General features: G+C 38.8%; 1 protein-coding gene across 2 annotated transcripts in view; it reads right to left on the minus strand.

Annotated features, from left to right (window-relative positions):
* Positions 1–18,219, minus strand: part of LOC132406975 (TSC22 domain family protein 2-like) — a 90,787-nt gene that overhangs the window by 52,522 nt on the left and 20,046 nt on the right. The window contains exon 2 of one of the 2 annotated variants that reach the window (XM_059993152.1): positions 2,357–2,428. The exons of the other annotated variant lie outside the window; for it this stretch is intronic. Within the exon in view, the coding sequence (XP_059849135.1) occupies positions 2,357–2,428 (72 nt within the window). The remainder of the gene's footprint in view (positions 1–2,356; positions 2,429–18,219) is intronic. 2 annotated transcript variants of the gene reach the window in all.

An 18,219-nucleotide genomic window follows, 5' to 3' on the forward strand; every position in this document is an offset into this window, starting at 1 on the left:
CAGTGTTTCCTCCATGATCATACTTCAAAGCGCTTCATTAGCTCACATCACATGGAGATCTCACTGATACCATCAAGGTGGTGGTACAGACACAAACTCAAAAGTTTTAACAACAGCTTCCCTTCTGCCATCAGATATAAATATACACACATTAAATGTACATCCGTTCAATCTTTTTTTTTACTGCCTCCTACCCAGGATCAAATATTTCACTGAACTTAATTGGTACTTTAATAAAATATAATAAATATCATACTTCAGCAATGTAAACATTTTCCCTCCATTATTGATGGTGCTGATATAAACTGTTACTTTGCCTCAAAATAAATGAAAATCAATCTTTTGCAAAAGGATTGTACAACTCTCCATTGAAATTGTTTTCACCTTACAGCACATGGTGCTCATGATAACATTTGTAAAAGTCAGACATGGCCAGCAATTTCAGAATAGTATTAATTGGATTGGCAATACTTTTGAGATGGCTGATAGGCTGGATGGTTTCCCTTGCTGGGGAACCAGGTTCTAGTCTGTCCAACAGGTCAGCCACTCAGGACAGAATTAAATCTACATTAAGAGGCAGCAAATCTTTTGATTTCTCTATCCAAGTATATATACTGAGAGATTTGTATTAAATAGAACCAAAGCTCATGGGTTCATAGAGTAAGGTGGTGCTCAGGCACTAAATTGTGGAACAGGCACCAGGGATCAAATTGCTTCTATTTATGTTCTTTCTTGATCTTAGACAACAGCAGCAAAACCACAGGAGAAAACGTTGCATTACTGAGGATACCAGGCTCGGAGCTGGATATCTAATATACCTTGCTTGCCTTAAGTGGTAATTACTCGCCTTCTTGAGAGGCAGCATCTATGCAGGGAGCAGCTAACATTCATGATCCATGAACCTGTTGCCCTGATATTTCCCAACATTTTCTCTTATTCTAGAATGTGAGTATTCACAATATTTTAACTGCAGTAACCTCTTGTGGCATGTTCATTTCTGTTGACGTCTACAGAAAGAGGCAAACGTTGAACTCCACACTCTTAGAATAGATCTTGAAAAATACTAAATCAATGCAGTTTCATTCATTCTAACTGCAAGGTGAAGACCTAAAATAAAATGGATCTAGTCATTTAGTTACACTCAAAAATCAACAACAAATACAAACAAGTGGAATGAAATATTATAGCTTTAACATCTTCCAGAAAATGATATTGTGGGGAAAAAAAAGATGGTGATAACTTTAAAAAGTAACAGATAACACTGCAGTGTTGCAACAGATTTTTAGTGGCATTTCAAGTTTGTGTGCTCTGTGCCTTAGACAAGCATTACCAGGCAGCAAGGAAAAGCAACATCCACATAAACATAATGTTATTTATCACAGTGCACCTTAGAAGCTGTAATGATGATGGCAAGAGAGAGAAGCTCAAATGTAAGAATTAGCAGTGCAGCTTTTCAACGGGTAACTCAAAACATCAGATTAGCTCATGTGAAAGTAACACTCATTAAGAATGTTTCTCGCCAAACTTTTGAAATAACGTTGAAGACAATTATAATTGAGGTTGGAGACTGTTTTTGTTTTAAAAAGGCCAAATGCTGGCTTTCCTAACAGAGTAGAAGCTAGTCCTCACAGAAGTTACTTGACAGATCAGCAGCCACAACAGAAGATAATTCCAGGCATCCTGACATGTAGGTTTTGAGCAAGAATATTCAGTATCGTATCTAATGAGCAGATGTGTCTCTCTAGCTTGGGGAGTTGGTGTCTGCTGTCTGAGGTGTATATTTTCCTAACAGCATCAGGTTTCTGCTTATAAGCACTTGGCTACTTTAACAGGCTGCCAGTTTATTAATGCAGTAACCATAAAATGGTCTGATCTCTGCTCATTTTTTTTCCCCACCAAATAAAATCATCCTAGCAGGACTTTAAATTGCAAGCTGTGCTTCTTGACCTTCCAGTAATCCTGCTTTTATTATTGCTTAAATGGTAGTTTTAAATGTAGTCTTATGATGGCATCGTATCTGTCAAAGATTATGGTACTAAAGAGGGCTGAAACAAAGTTTTTCCTCTCCTCCCATCCAAACACATTGTAATGTTCTATATAAACTCTCTCTTAATGAGCATTGCACCCCAGTGTGAAATTACCTTACCTGAAATGATTACTCAAGGTTGTGTGGAACTTCTACTAGTATTTTGAGGGTTCTTGAGGGTATATACCAATACACCCAAGATAATTGAAATGACTCCATGTGTGGCATAAATTGCACTTATTCTTTCTAAATGGTTGACGAGAAACCAGAACAGTGCGAAGCAAATACATGCATACTACTGCTTGTATGCATTTCCATGTACAGTCATACCTATCGTAGAGGGTCTTTGCATCCCGAGACTTGTTTACAGGAAAAGCTCGGTAGAAAGCAGCAGATGGATTCCTATGTTTCAACAATCAAAGATGGAGACAAAAGAGTAGTAAATAAACATTAGAATAAGCAGAAAATAGATCAGATATATCTTATCCAGAATTAAACTGAACAGCATATTTGTTGGAATAGAAAGTGTCATCAGAAACAGAACAACCTGCTTGACGGGAAGGGAGTGTTAGTTAAGGTGTTCACAGAGTAAGAAATTGGTCACTAAATTCTAAATTCATATTTTCACTCAGATGTCCATTTAGCTTAGAAGAACAAAGTATTTCAGCCATCTACATTTGTCAATTTAAAGGGTCAAACTTTAACGAAAATTCCATCTTCCTTGGGAAATAAAAGGAGCAATCTTTCAGCAAATATTGGAGCCAAGCTCAATGTGGAGTTGCTTGGTAGCATGAATCAGTGTCATACTTTAGACTAACAGAACACTTATCCTGACATGCCTTCGCCATATCATACCCCCCCCCCCCCAACAAGTAAAATGGCGCTTAGAAATCAAATGCCTCACTAGTTTTCTAAATTTCAGGTCTCCACCCCAAGATTAGAAGCAAACATGAATGAACTAGCACAAGAGTAAACTCGTGAAGGTTTATTATTCATATAACCAATGATCAGAATTATGTTAAACATCACCTTTGTTAAGGCAACTTCAACAAGCCCTACAGTCAAACAATCAGTGGTCACTTTACGAGGCACACCTCCTCCTTAATGCAAAAATCTAATCAGCAATTCACTGTAGAAAAGCATGCAGACATGGTCAAGAGGTTCAGATGTTGTTCAGACCAAACATCAGAATGGGGAAGAAATGTAATCTAAGTGACTTTGACCGTGGAGCTCTAGAGTTTACAGAAAATGGTGTGAAAAACAAAAAAAAATCCAGTTGAGGGGTAGTTCTATGGGCGAAAACACCTTGTTAATGAGAGAGATCAGAGGAGAATAGCGAGGCTGGTTCAAGCTGACAGGAAGGCGACAGTAACTGAAATAACTACACATTACAACAGTGGTGTGTGGAAGAGCCTCAATGCACATGTTGAATTTTCAAGTGGATCAGCTACAGCAGAAGTCTATGAACATGTACTCAGCGGTGCAAGAGATACCTAGTAAAGTGACCACTGAATGCATCTACTGTAGCTGTGTGGAGAAAAACTCACGAAGAACTAAGTATTTCTATATGGTTTTAAAAAGAATTACAATTTATAAAATTATAGCTTCAGCTGGGAACCCAACATTGCAGTTAACAAGGAGCTTCAACAGTTCTGTAAAGCTGGCTGATAAACAAGGCAAAAGATCAGGCCACTAGGAAGGAAATGGTCGCAAGATACAGAGAAGTGTGCGCCAGTTGGTGTTTGAAAATGGGAAGCCGTTGCTGGCATCATATTGAGCTCTATGTGAAAAGGTAGCAATTCTTGTTTTTTTTTGTAAATAGTTGGAATTCCTTGTCATCCACAACCTAACCTCCTAAATGTGTAGAAGCAGAGTATCCATAGAAGCAATCATTCTCACTCTGTCCATACCAACGCTTCCCATAATAGAATACAATGTACAAGATTTGCTTTGAATTTTTTCCAGAAAGGCAAATTATATTCCAATAACTGGCATCTCTCTCAGATTGATATGTTATTAACCAATGATTCTAGGCCACAATTTAAAAAGATATACAATACTGTGCAAAATTCTTAGGCACATATAAATAGCCAGGGTGCCCAAGACTTTTGCACAGTACTATAATAATTTTATGTATTGAACTGTTCTGCTTTCAAAAAAAAATCAAAGACATGTGAATAATGATAAATGTGCTTCCTATATAGGTCTCTATTACGGGAAGGGAGGCAGGGGGAGGGGAATCAAAGTTGGGAAAAGGGGAAGGGAGAGGGGAGGGAGCAGGAAACACCAGAGAGTCATTCTGTAATAATCAATAAACTAACTGCTTGGAATCACGTGACCTTACCTGGTGCTTCAGGGCTGGGTGTGTCTGCAACCGCACTATCTCCCGCCTAGCACTCCTCTGCCACCTGTCTCACCCTCTTCCAACAGCACTCCAGCCTTGCCATTTCCAATATCCTTTGCTCCTGCCTGATTTACAAACTCTCCCTGCACTCCATGTTAACAAATACAGTACTGTGCAGAAGTCTTAGCAAGTCTTACAGAAGCCTGGCAAGCTATATATGTGCCTAAGACAATTGCACAGTAGCGTATCAAGTCAGTCTACAATCAATGCAGGGCATGTTATACTTGGGTCATGCTATGCCCTAGTCTCACACTTAAAGTATTATTTCAATGTAGTAAAACACAGATTAAAACTAACTCAAATGATACCCATGAACAATACTAATGCAAGACGAGTAGCTGAGTATATATAAAGGAAAGCTGCAAGAGAGTGGTGGTAAAACACAAAATGCTGGAGAAACTCTGCAAGTCAGGCAGCATCGATGGAAATTAATGAACAGTCCACAATCAGGCTGAGACCCTTCATCAGGACTTCAGGTGGGTGTCTGGAATGCACCAACTGGGGTGGTGGTAGAGGCAGATACAATGGAGACTCTTAAGCAACATTTCGACAGGCACATGAATGTGAGGGAATTGGTGGTATATGGACATTGTGCAGGCAGAAGGGATTAATTTACTTGGCCATTAGATTTAAATAGTTCAAAACAACTGTGGCTGAAGGGCCAGTTCCTGTGCTGTACTGTTCTATGTTTTAATAATCACCTTGTAACCATAGTTACCTACTGCTTCTGTTGCATGTTGTCTATTTTTTTTAAAGTCTTAAATATGTTTTTCAAAAAATTCAAATCAAAATAATGTTCACATGATCAAAATAGATCTCCATGCTGAGATATTATCATGAGATCTCTCTTAAGACAATGGCTCAATTCAAGCTCTCATTTTAGGGAGGAAAAGCAATTATTAGATTGTTCTGTGGAATGATTTCAGTATCCCGTAAACACAGTCAATCAAATAGTCTTAAAAAACTGGTAGTCCTTACTTTGTGTATCCAACAGTACCACTCAAAAGGATCAAAATAACAAAATGAACTTGAGTACTGAACTGGGTCCTTCCCCAGTTTACAGTAGGGCACTGTTCTTAGACCTTAAACCATAGGAACAGAATTAGGGCTTTCAGCCCATGAAGTCTGCTCTGCCATTCCATCATGGCTGATTTATTATCCCTCTCAACTCTATTCTTTAGCTTCTTCCCGCAACTTTTAACACTCTGATTAATCAAGAATCTATCAACCTCCCTTTTAAATATACTCATAACCTGGCCTCCACAGCTGTCTAAGGTAAACCTCTGGCTAAAGAAATTCCTCTTCATCTGTTTTAAATGGACATCACTCTATTCTGAGGCAAACATCTCTGGTCCTAGATTACCCCCGCTATAGAAAACAAGCACTCACATATATTATCTAGGCCTTTAAATATTCAATAGGTTTGAATGAGATGTCCACCCTTTCTTCTAAACTCCAAGGAGTCCAGGCTCAGGGTCATCAAACACTTGTACGTTAATCCATTCATTACCAAAATCATTCTCCTGATCCTCCTCTGGATCCTCTCTAATGCTTGCATACCTTTTCTTAGATAAGGGACTCACTATTCGCTTTCCATCTATCTTCATATCATCCACAAACCTGGCCACAAAGCCATCAATTCTGTCCCAATGAAGGGTCTCAGCCCGAAACTACAACTGTTTACTCTTTTCCATAGATGCTGCCTGGCCTACTGAGTTCCTTCAGTATTTTGTGTGTGTTGCTTTGGATTTCCAGCATCTCCAGAAAGAACCATATTGATTAAAAAAAAGCTCTAATAAGATCTTCTGGAAAACAGCTCAGACCTGTATCTTAACAGGCAAAGTATTTTCATTCATTTAAGATACCAAGCGCATTACAACATTTTTAAAAATAGCAATTACTCAAACCAGATGCTACATAATCATTCAAAGCACTTGCAACAGCTCCTTGCTAGGAATAGCTTTTTAGAACAGAAATGGTATAATTATTTTATGTTCAAAAACTGAGGCAGCAGAATGGTATATAACTTCACAACTCATTTCAGTTTGGGGGGAAGTGGCCATTTTGCATTTCATTTCCAGTGCGGTTCCCCTCCTCCCCCAAGAAAGAATTCATTCTGTCCCTCCGAGCTATCAGCATGCACTGTTAAACCAAGCAACATCTTTGTTCTACCAGATTTTCGCACATTTTGCTATTCTTGTAACTGCTTTGGAAAACCAATTCCACTGTTATCCATACTGCTTCATTAAAATTATTGGATAATTCAACCACTTTGCCACAAACACCTGAATGTCATAAGGGATACTCAGAGGAACTGTTACACACTGCAGTAAGGCCCAAGGCCTCATGAAAACCATTATACAAGATGGTGGCCTTGACATACTACCAACCACTTTTCCTTGAAGTTATCCTCACTGTGCCAGGTTATTCTAACAGTTCTTTCAAGAACAAAAGGGTAGCCAAAGCTGCTTTATACTGGTGAGGCTGATGTCAGTGAAACATCATGGTTCCAGGTGACAAAGTAACTTTGAAAGTATTGACAGGTAACTGTGGCCTGAATATGAGTGGTATATCTTCCAGAATCTGGCCCAAATTTAAATGATTAACTAAAAGCATTTGAGATCAGTAACTTAAAAACTGTCCTCCTAAGAATAAGACTATAAGATTGAAGTAGACCAGAAGCCCTCTCAAGCTTTCAGTCATTAACATCCTACCTGATGTTACAGTCAAGTCCATTTAGCCTGAATGCTTAGCCTTTATTTTAGCAAAAAAAAATCCTCTCAAGTGCAATGACTTAGAATCAATATGTACAAACAGTTTTCCTTGAGGAGGTACTGAGCAAAATGAATAAAGGGGAACCACTAGCTATACCAAAAGGCATTGTAAAAGGAGGCACAAGGTAAGAATTCAAGGCACTGGGTCAAATATATGATGACAGAGGATAGTCTAATAACAGTAAGCGGGAGAAATAGCCCATTTTCAGGTTGGCGAGCCATTGTGCGACGCCACAAGGAAAATCTGTTTGATGGACTGAAACTCCAGAATATTACTTTATGGAGATCAGAGTGATGGATGAAATAAAGATTTTGCATTTAATATGAGTTATTCATCCTTTGCACTACATTTTTGAAACTACTTTGTTAGAAGCTTGCAAAGATTCAGCATGACATTTAATACTTCGACGAACTTCTATAGATGCGTGATTGAAAATCCTACAAAAAGTAGTGGATATGGCCTAGTCCATCTTGCGTAAAGCCCTCTCCACCATTGAGTGCAGATACACAGAGTGTGGTCACAAGAAAGCACCATTTATCACCAGGGATCTCCACCACCCACATCATGCCCTCTTCTCGCTGTTGCCATCACATGGTATAGCAGCTTCACGACCCACACCACCAGGTTCAGGAACAGTTGTTACCCCTCAACCATCAGGCTCTTGAACCAAAGGGAATAACTTCACTTTCCCCATCACCGAACTATTCCCACAACCTATGGATTCACCATCAAGGACTTTTCATCTCATGTTCTTGATACCTATTGCTTATTTATTTCTCTTTGATTTGCATAGTTTTTTGCACATTGGTTGTTTGTCCCCCTTCCCCCGGGTTGGGTGCGGATGTTCACTGATTTTATTTTGGTTCTTGGATTTATTGAATATGATCACAAGAAAATGAATCACAGGGTTGTACATGGTGATGTGTGTACTTTGATAATAAATTTACTTTGAACTTTAAATTAGCAATTTTTATGTCTTGCACAAAACACTTCACGACGTGGAAATAAACCTGATTCTGAAATAAGGGAAACAAATGATTAATTTCATTACCAGCAGATGGAGCATAAAAGGCTTGAAATAGAGTACAATGAATGTAAAGATCAGATTAGTTGTCATGCCCTGGGCATAACAGAGCAAACTCACTGGGCTACCTGCTATTACAGTTCTGTGAAAGAAAACTCCTTTCACTCCAAAATGGTTGACCTCTTACTTTAATTTCTAGTACAGGAATCTTGCTCAACTTCTAGTACAGAGTACCCCTTACATGAAATGCTTGGGCCCTGAAATATTTTGGAACATATAATAATATAGCTTAGGATCGCCAGCATTTCTGAATCTGAATTAATGTGCCACCAGTAAGAAGTCTTTGCTTTACACTTGTTCATCACACATACGTACTTAACAGTGAAAATTATTCCACATCATTAATATAATGAAAATATAAGTAACAAAAACAGCACGGCACCGCCAGGAGAATACCTGAATCAGTTGTTGAACAACAAACAACAGCAGAATTTCAAGTTTCCACCTAAGATGCTGTGTTTTGAGTAAAAGGTTAAAGTATACTATTTATATTTCACTTTTTTAGGCTCTATGTAAGGTATAAAAACAATTAACATTGTAGGCTTGTTCTGGTGTAAAGACACCAATCAGTGATGATCTACACAAACTTATCAATTAACTTCTTTACTGCTTCATGATCAGTAGACACTATCTTTAAAATCCTTAAAAATTTAATGCTGTGCCTTTCCTTAAATTTCTGTAACCAACCTGCTGAATTTTCACAATTACCTTCAATTTTCAGTTCATCGTGATAGATTTTTGCTTGTTTCATGAATCAGCATACAGAGGCATGCAAAAGTTTGGGCACCCCGGTCAAAATTTCTGTTGCTGCGAATAGTTAAGTGAGTAGAAGATGAACTGATCTCCAAAAGTCATAAAGTTAAAGATGAAACATTCTTTTCAACATTTTAAGCAAGATTAGTGTATTATTTTTGTTTTGTACAATTTCAGAGTGGGGGGAAAAAAGGAAAGGGGCACCATGCAAAAGTTAGGGCACCCCAAGAGATTTGAGCTCTCAGATAACTTTTACCAAGGCCTCAGACCTTAATTAGCTTGTTAGGGCTATGGCTTATTTAGTCATCATCAGGAAAGGCCAGGTGATGCAAATTTCAAAGCTTTATAAATACCCTGACTCCTCAAACTTTCTCCCAACAATCAGTAGTCATGGGCTCCTCTAAGCAGCTGCCTAGCACTCTGAAAATTAAAATAAATGATACCCACAAAGCAGGAGAAGGCTATAAGAAGATAGCAATGCGTTTTCAGGTAGCCATTTCCTCAGTTCATAATGGAATTAAGAAATGGCAGTTAACAGGAATGGAGGAGGTCAAGTTGAAGTCTGGAAGACCAAGTAAACTTTCTGAGAGAACTACTCGTAGGATTGCTAGAAAGGCAAATCAAAACCCCCATTTGACTGCAAAAGACCTCCAGGAAGATTTGGCAGACTCTGCAGTGCTGGCGCCCTGTTCTACTGTGCAGCGACACCTGCACAAATATGACCTTCATGGAAGAGTCATCAGAAGAAAACCTTTCCTGCGTCCTCACCACAAAATTCAGCATCAGAAGTTTGCAAAGGAACATCTAAACAAACCTGATGCATTTTGGAAATAAGTCCTTCTTGAATAGAACTTCTTGGCCGCAATGAGCAAAGGTATGTTTGGAGAAAAAAGGGTGCAGAATTTCATGAAAAGAACACCTCTCCAACTGTTAAGCATGGGGTGGATCGATCATGCTTTGGGCTTGTGTTGCTGCCAGTGGCATGGGGAACATTTCACTGGTAGAGGGGAGAATGAATTCAATTAAATATCAGCAAATTCTGGAAGCAAACATCACACCGTCTGAAAAAAAAAAGCTGAAGGTGAAAAGAGGAAGGCTTCTACAACAGGTTAAGATCCTAAACACACCTCAAAATCCACAATGGACTATCTCAAGAGGCGCAAGCTGAAGGTTTTGCCATGGCCCTCACAGTCCCCCGACCTAAACATCATCGAAAATTGTGAATAGACCTCAAAAGAGCAGTGCATGCAAGAATCTCACAGAGCTAGAAGCCTTTTGCAAGGAAGAATGGGCGAAAATCCCCCAAACAAGAATTGAAAGACTCTTAGCTGGCTATAGAAAGCGTTCACAAGCTGTGATACTTGCCAAAGGGGAGGTTACTAAGTACTGACCATGCAGGGTGCCCAAACTTTTGCTTTGGGCCCTTTTCCTTTTTTGTTATTTTGAAACTGTAAAAGATGAAAATAAAATAAAGTAATCTTGCTTAAAGTATTAAAGAAATGTATCATCTTTAACTTTATGCCTTTTGGAAATCAGGCCATCTTTTACTTGTTTAGCTATTCACAGTAACAGAAATTTTGACCATGGTGCCCAAACTTTTGCATGCCACTGTATAGCTTAATGGCACATATTCACTCTGACGTTGACAAGTTCATTTGTTCAATACGCAAAAGAGATCTTCAATTTTTGCTTTATGCAGTGTTTTTCCATTTTCCCATCAACATCTGTTCATTACATATGTGGGGTCACTTCTCAGAAACGTTTGATACACAGATCTGCACATCACCTGAGAATCTTCCCAGTGCGTTGCGGAATCTTCTGTTTGTGACATCATATTAGTGTTCAATAAAAAATTTGTATTTCAGATAAGGGGTACTCAACCTGTATTTCATTCCTTAATTTCATACTATTCTGTATCTGCATCACTTGCTTATTTATACCTTGCACTATCATGTCTTTTGTCAATTGATCACCAAAGCCCAGCATCCTATCATAAACATCGTGTTCTGTCCACCTGTGGTTCTGTGTATCAAAACTTTTAATTAAATGCTCTTACACCTTAAACGTTAATTATCCTTTGTCATAAATATTGCCTAATCAGAGAAATTCCAGCATCTCCAGTTTCTCTGCAGGTGCTATTCTAGCTGAAGTCTCACCAAAAGATTAATTCAGAATGACTTGCTCAGTCTTTTATAGGTAAATCCCCTTGCAATAACAGCTAACATAACATTTCCTCTTTCTACATGCACCAATATCCTTTGAACACAAATGTATTTAACTTTTTTTTAAAAGATCTGTATTTAATAACCATGAACAACCTTATTTCCTTCATTTAACCTCAAATCCCTATGGTTCAGTAGCTCCCATAGTTGGGCATGTTTTGAATCTGTAGAACAGATCTATACTAAATCACTAATTCTAAGTTCTGTAATAATTTAAAGTGCTAGTATAACTTTTGCAAACTCAGCCCACAGCTTCCCAACTTACAGAAACTTTGTATTACAGTTCCCAGAACTATTACACAACCTGAGTGCTTATAACTTAAAAAGTTCTGCTCAGAAGATGACAACCAGGGATTATCTCTGAGATGGGCACCAGTCTGGTCCCAACGGTGCCAGACCAGACTTTCAACCTGTGTAATCTTTTTCATTACTGAATCACACCTTTCAGCTGTGCTTTAAAGTCTCATTCACTGCCACACTCTACAATTTGTCTTGTTTTCCTTCGACTTAGCAGTTCTGATTATTTCAACCTTTATCACAATTTTCTCTGCTAATCCAACTTCATAACCTTTCCACCTTCTCTATACCTGTCCTTTTAAGGTCACACCATTGCACTTGCCCTCTCAAACACATGGTAATTGCAATACCCTCAACAACCAACTCATTATATGCCTTGTCTTCCATTTCTGTAATGGAAAAACCAAGCTTTCTTGAAGGTACAGAATTTAGCAACCAGTGAATAACAAAAATCAGTTCTCAGCTCCAAAATCCCAGTTGGAGATTTTCTTCATCTTTAACCTGATAGTTACCAATTTAAAAGAAGAAAGTTTAATCCTATGTAAACATTTCAGTGTAATTTCTGGAATTTTCTTTCTCGCTAAAATTATTGTGTGATTCTATGGTGCCTAAGCATGCTTTCGATTTAAGCGAATTTAAGGCTGGAGGCATATACAAGGCATAATGGAACGAACACAGGAGCATGTTGTCTGTTTCAAACTACAGACATACCAAGTTCAGTTTGGGAAAAGTCTCTTTTGTCATCTACACCCAAGTATCAAGAATCTGTACTATTGACAAATGACCATTTAGAGGGAAAGCCAGATTTATCACCCTCCTAAAAGCAGGAAACAAAGAAGTGGACAAGAGACATGGGTACAGTCCAATCTTCAACAAGAGATCATCTTGCTTGAGGCCTGAAGATGGTAACTACAATGCAAGATTTATTATTGCATTTGATCTATAAGTCAATTGAGCAAGGTGATTACTCAGATAATTCTACTTTTGCACATAGCTTGATGAAACAGAACAGAATGAAATGATGCATTAGTAACTTTGAGCATTGCTCTGCATACTTCCTGGTTGTGAAATAAGAATTTCAAGATTTATACTGAACCTCAAAAGCATTTCTGTCCATTCCCGAATGATTACAAATATACACAAATAGCCTATCTGATATGATTCACAAGGCAAGATTGTTACATATATAGATCAATTAGATAGATGGAGATGCAATATCCATTAAAGTATTTTCTAGGACAACTACAGCAAGCTGTTAGAACTGATGAAAGATTTAAACACCAAAGAGAATATTTTAAACATTTTAAAAAGTTACCCTGTTAAAGTCATTTCCTCATTGCAACTTTCATTATAGCCACCACCATTCATCTCACATGACTTCACAAGAAAATATTCTACTCAGCATGTTCAAATTTAAAGCAGAAGTCTAAACTGTACTAGAAAAGGGTCTTTACACACACCAATGGAAAAGTGGTGTGCAGATTGAACAGCAGATAAGAAACAGGTTTCTCAGTCACCTCCTCATTAGAATGTACCCATCAATTCTTGGCATAAAGGTAAAACTAAAGAATCCACTTCTAGAGTAAAGCATTCAGACAAGTAGGCTGCCATTTCCTCTTTAACAAACCTACATTTTGTAAAAACACTACACAAGATGACAAATTATGAGATAATGATTCAAAAACCAACAATTCTGAATCAGTCGAGGGATATGGGCCAAACACAGATCTGGAAAGATGGTGCCCAGTGCTAGCAGCTCTGGTGGGAATCAATTATTCTTGTTTAGGTCTACTGAAGCTGAAATCCAGTCATAGCTGTGGGTACTTCAGTAAGCAAAATTATTTTAAGACTTTCGATTGATACTGAAAAATCAATGGATCCTATACTGCACACTTAGGTTGAGTGTAGTTCCCCTTTAAGAAAATGAAAGCATGCAAGAATGCTGGGCTGAAAGTAAGAATGAAATGCAGACCCGTCACCCCACTCCCGACTATCCTGGCTGGTGAATGTAGTTTCTGGAAAATAAATCTGAAGACCTCAGAGCAAGATCGCTGTCCCAGATGAACACCATTGACTGATGTGTACTTTGCTTCAAGGAAACATGGCTATTGTCCACCATTTTGGGAGCAGCGTTACAGCTCAATGGCTTCACTATTCACCATAAAGACAGGACAGCTCAGTCTTTCAAAAGTAGATGAGGTAGCGTATGTTTTATAATTTGCTCATCATGGTGTGCAGACATGGCACTTCTGTCTCAGTCCTACTCACCCAACCTGGAACATCCAACAGTCAAATGTCTTTCTATTTATCTGCCAAGGGAGTTTTCCGACATCATACTGGTACAGTGTACATTCCACCTCAGACGAGCATTGAAGGAGCTATAGCACACCTGATGCCTTCCCCAACATTAAGGAAGATTTCAACCAGGCCAGCTTAAAGTAGTCTCTGAATAACCAGCAACATATCACCTGTGGAACCAGGGGAGCCAACAGATTTGACTACTGTTATACCACCATCAAGAAATCTTACTGTGCCACCCCACATCTGGCTGTACTTCTCCCAGAGTACAGGCAGGGACTGAAAACTGCGGCACCAATGGTGAGGACCAAGATATGGTCAAGGGAGGCAGAGAAGTGGGTGACCTAGACAATATTCAGGAATTCATCCTCAAGTCTGAATGAATATACCATAGTTGTCACTGACTTCATCAAAACCTGTGCGGATGATCATCTGCTTTTGAGAACATACCGGACATACACAAATCAAAAGCCACGGATGAACCAGGAGATTCTGTGGATTTCAAGACAAGTGATCTAGAACAATACAAGTAGTCCAGATACGACCTACAGAAGGCCATCTTAAGAGTGAAAAAACCAATTCCAATAGAGATTAGAGATGGAATCTGATACATGTCAGCTGTCGTGGTTTGCAGGCCATTACTTCCTACAAAGTGAAACCTAACATTATGAATAGCAGTAATGCTTCACTCCCAGATTAACTCAATGCTTTTTATATGTTTCAAAAGGGAGAATAAAACAACATCTATGTTAATCCCTGCAGCATCCAATGACGCTGTGATCCATCTCAGAGACAGACATTAGAACATCTTTCAAGGGACGAACATTCCTCAAGGCATCAGACCCTGATGGCATACAAGTAGGACTCTGAAAACCTGTCAGCCATCTGGTGGGAGTGTTCAAGGACATCAACCCCTCACTGTTTCAGTCGGATAATCCCACCTGCTTCTAAAGGGTGGCCATCATACCAATGCCCAGGAAGAGCAGGAGGAGCTAGCTCAAATGACTATTGGCCAGTGCGAGTCACATCTACCATGCTTTGAGGCAGGATTGGGAATTGGACCTGAAATGCTGGCACTACAAAGTGTTATGCTAACCACTATGTTACCATGCCGCCCCATTCACAGTGTATTCAAGACAATGACTTTTCTAGAGTCACAAAATCTATCAAAGTAGCAGGTTGAGTGAGTGAATACGAGGATAGCCTTAGCAAAAAGGAGGCTTCCTCTTTAAAATCTTGCAGACATCTTTGTGCCATGTCAAAATTGTATTTATCAGTTCAGTTGTTATAAACTACAAATGCTGATCTGTTTTAAATATGAAATCTGAACAACAGGAAGAGAAGAGAAAGATTGTTACACAGCAAATGCAACAACCAGAGAGTTCTGAGAAGGCTTTGCAAGATATGAGCCAATGGGACTAATTCTGTTTAGCAGCTTGGTGAGCATGTAGGAGTTAGGCTAAAGGGCTTGCTTCCTTGATGAAAGGCTCTATGAACCCAATTCTGAGTTGAGTTATACAACACAAACAATTTCAGATTGCTTGTGCTCTCAAGATTGCAAGGGCACTTTTAATGTCATAATGCAGCTAATCTTTAGCGATTGATCCAATTCTACGTTACTTCCACTTGCATAACCAGGTTCAGTATGCTGTGCAGAGATGCTCTTCTGCATGCCACTATTGTGACCTGAGGTTATTTGAGTTACTGTCACTTTCCTGTCAGCTTGAACCAATCTGGCCATTCTCCTCTGACCCCTCTTATTAATGTGTTTTCGCCCACAGAAATGGATTCTTCTTTTGTTTCTCACACCATTCTCTGTAAACTCTGGAGACTGTTCAGCATGAAAATCCTAGATCAACATTTTTTGGAAGTAGTGAATTCGTATCATTTTCACTCCTGGCCATTTCTGGCGTCTCCAAGCCTGAAAACATGAAACTGCAGTGAATGAAACAGTTCTGAATTGTTGCAATGTTCATCTTTCACCAACTGTTAATGACAAAAATCACTGCTTTTTCAAGACAAACACATGCAAGTGACGCTGTTTAAAAACTGTTCTCTCTAAGCACAGTGTAGTGTTTACTGGCTACACAAGTGCATATGACTGGCCTTAGTTAGAAATTTCAGCAATAATCTCCTGCCCCAATTAAGCAGCATAGTGTCCCAAATAAATGAAGGGAATGTGCTATTTTTGGGTTGAGTTTTTGTTCTTTAAGAGTTGTCTCAAAAAAGTGGAATCCACTGTAAATCCATGCTTCAAATGTAAGCACTAAATTACTGCTTGGTTAATAAAAAATGTTTTTAATAAATCATTTCCACATATATACACTTAACGATACCAACATTGTACATCCTTGACATTAGCAGGAATCATTACAAAACAAGCATCTTAAGACTCAAAGAAATGCAAGTGAATTAGCATTTTGGAGAAGATGTTGGTCAGTAGAAACCACAAGATTGCATTGATTCCAAAAACATTATAGTCTTGCTAGATTGTTTAAAAAGACTCCACATCTTTCTCTTCTTACATAGATGAGAAAAGCAGTGATCATTGGTCTTCAACTGCTATTAAATGGAGAAAAAACAAGAATTAAACAAATGGAACAAGAGGAGTAGGCCATTTGGCCCTCTGAGTCTGCTCCACCATTCAACATCATGGCTTATCTGGCCATGGACTCGGCTCCCCCTACCTGCCCTTTGCAGTTGGTCACAGGTTGATAGGTTTTGATTGGTCAGGCTGTCTCAAAGGTTATGTACGAGAAGGCAGGGGAATGGAGTTGAGAGGGATAATAAATCAGCCATAATGGAATGGTGGAGGAGACTCACTTGGACAAATAGGCTAATTCTGCTCCCATGTCTTATGGTCTAATTTCTATAAAATGCTTAATTCCCCTGTGACATAAAAATTGGTGTCTTAAATATATCTAATAAGGTTGCCTCTTCTGCTTCCTGGGCAGGAAGTTCCACAGATTCATTACTTTCTGGGAAAAGCAGTTTCTCATGTCCATTCTAAATCTGTTACCTTGAAGCTTGAGGCCGTGTCCATAGCTCTAGTCTCACCAGTAAAAACAACTTTCCCACCTCTATCTTATCTAACCCTTCCATAATTTTATATGTTTCTACAAGAAACCCTCGCATTCTTTTGAATTCCAGTGGGTATAGTCCCAGGTGACTCAATCTCTCCTCATAGGTTAACCCCCTCATCTCTGGAATCAACCTAGTGAACTTGCTGTGCCTCTACAAAGCCAGTATGTCTTTGCTCAAGTAAGGAGACCAAGACAGGATGCAGTACTTCAGGCGCAGCCTCACCAGTACCCTGCAGCCTAACCTCCCTTCTCTAAATTCAATCCCACTGGCAATGAAGGCCAACATTCCATTTAGCTTGATAACCTGGTGCTAGCAGTAAACAAGTCAGAAGAGACAAAACGTCCATATACACATTATGCATTGCTGATAAGCTAAATGTTCCACATTCTTGAATCTGATAACTAAATATCAAGCCTTTGGCCAGCAACCCTCAGTAGAATAGACTGAAAAAAATTCAAAGATACTGAATTTGTTTGACAACCCCACAAATTTCTTCACATTGCTCATTTGTACAGGATACACAAGATTATACTGTGACATGATAATGTATTGTGGATTCAGATTTGAGTGCTGGGAAATTAAAGAAATCACCACAAAGATGGCTTCACGCCAGTTTTAATTTAAAAAAGGCTTTACAAATGTTAAAGGCATTCTTAAAATTTTAGCAGAAATTCAACAGCATCACATCATAAATCAGGCCACAAGTCATGATTAGGGATGCCCCCACCCCCATTCTTCGAATTAATATTACTTTATGCAACTTCAAATGCAAGACTGTGAGAACATGAGCATAAGTGAACAAAGAAAGTTCAAAATTAATCTGTAGAGAGGACCTGTATGGTTAATGGTAGATTTTAACCATGTCTATAAATTCTGCTGCATTATCATGATACAAAAAATGCAGTTATATTTATTATATTAGGTTAATTAGTCATTATAAATTGTCCTGTGATTTGGTTAGGACTGAATTGCTGTATGTCAAGAAATACATATATCCAGTCCTCTTGAAATGAATGCCAACATTCCATTTGGTTTCCTTACCACCAACTCAACCTGTTAGTTAACCTTTAAGAATTCCTCCACAAGGACTCCAGCCTTTTTGCACCTGATTTTTGTATTTTTTTCCCGGTTAGAAAAGAGCTTCCATCTTTATATTCCTTCTACCAAAGCAATAACCACACAACTTTCCTCCACTATATTCCATCTGCCACTTCTTTACCTATTCTCCCAATCCAAGTCCTTTTGCAGACTCCCCGCTTCCTCACTACTACTTAAC

This window comes from Hypanus sabinus, chromosome 2 (genome assembly GCF_030144855.1).
Source record: "Hypanus sabinus isolate sHypSab1 chromosome 2, sHypSab1.hap1, whole genome shotgun sequence".
Taxonomy (NCBI): Eukaryota; Metazoa; Chordata; class Chondrichthyes; order Myliobatiformes; family Dasyatidae; genus Hypanus; species Hypanus sabinus.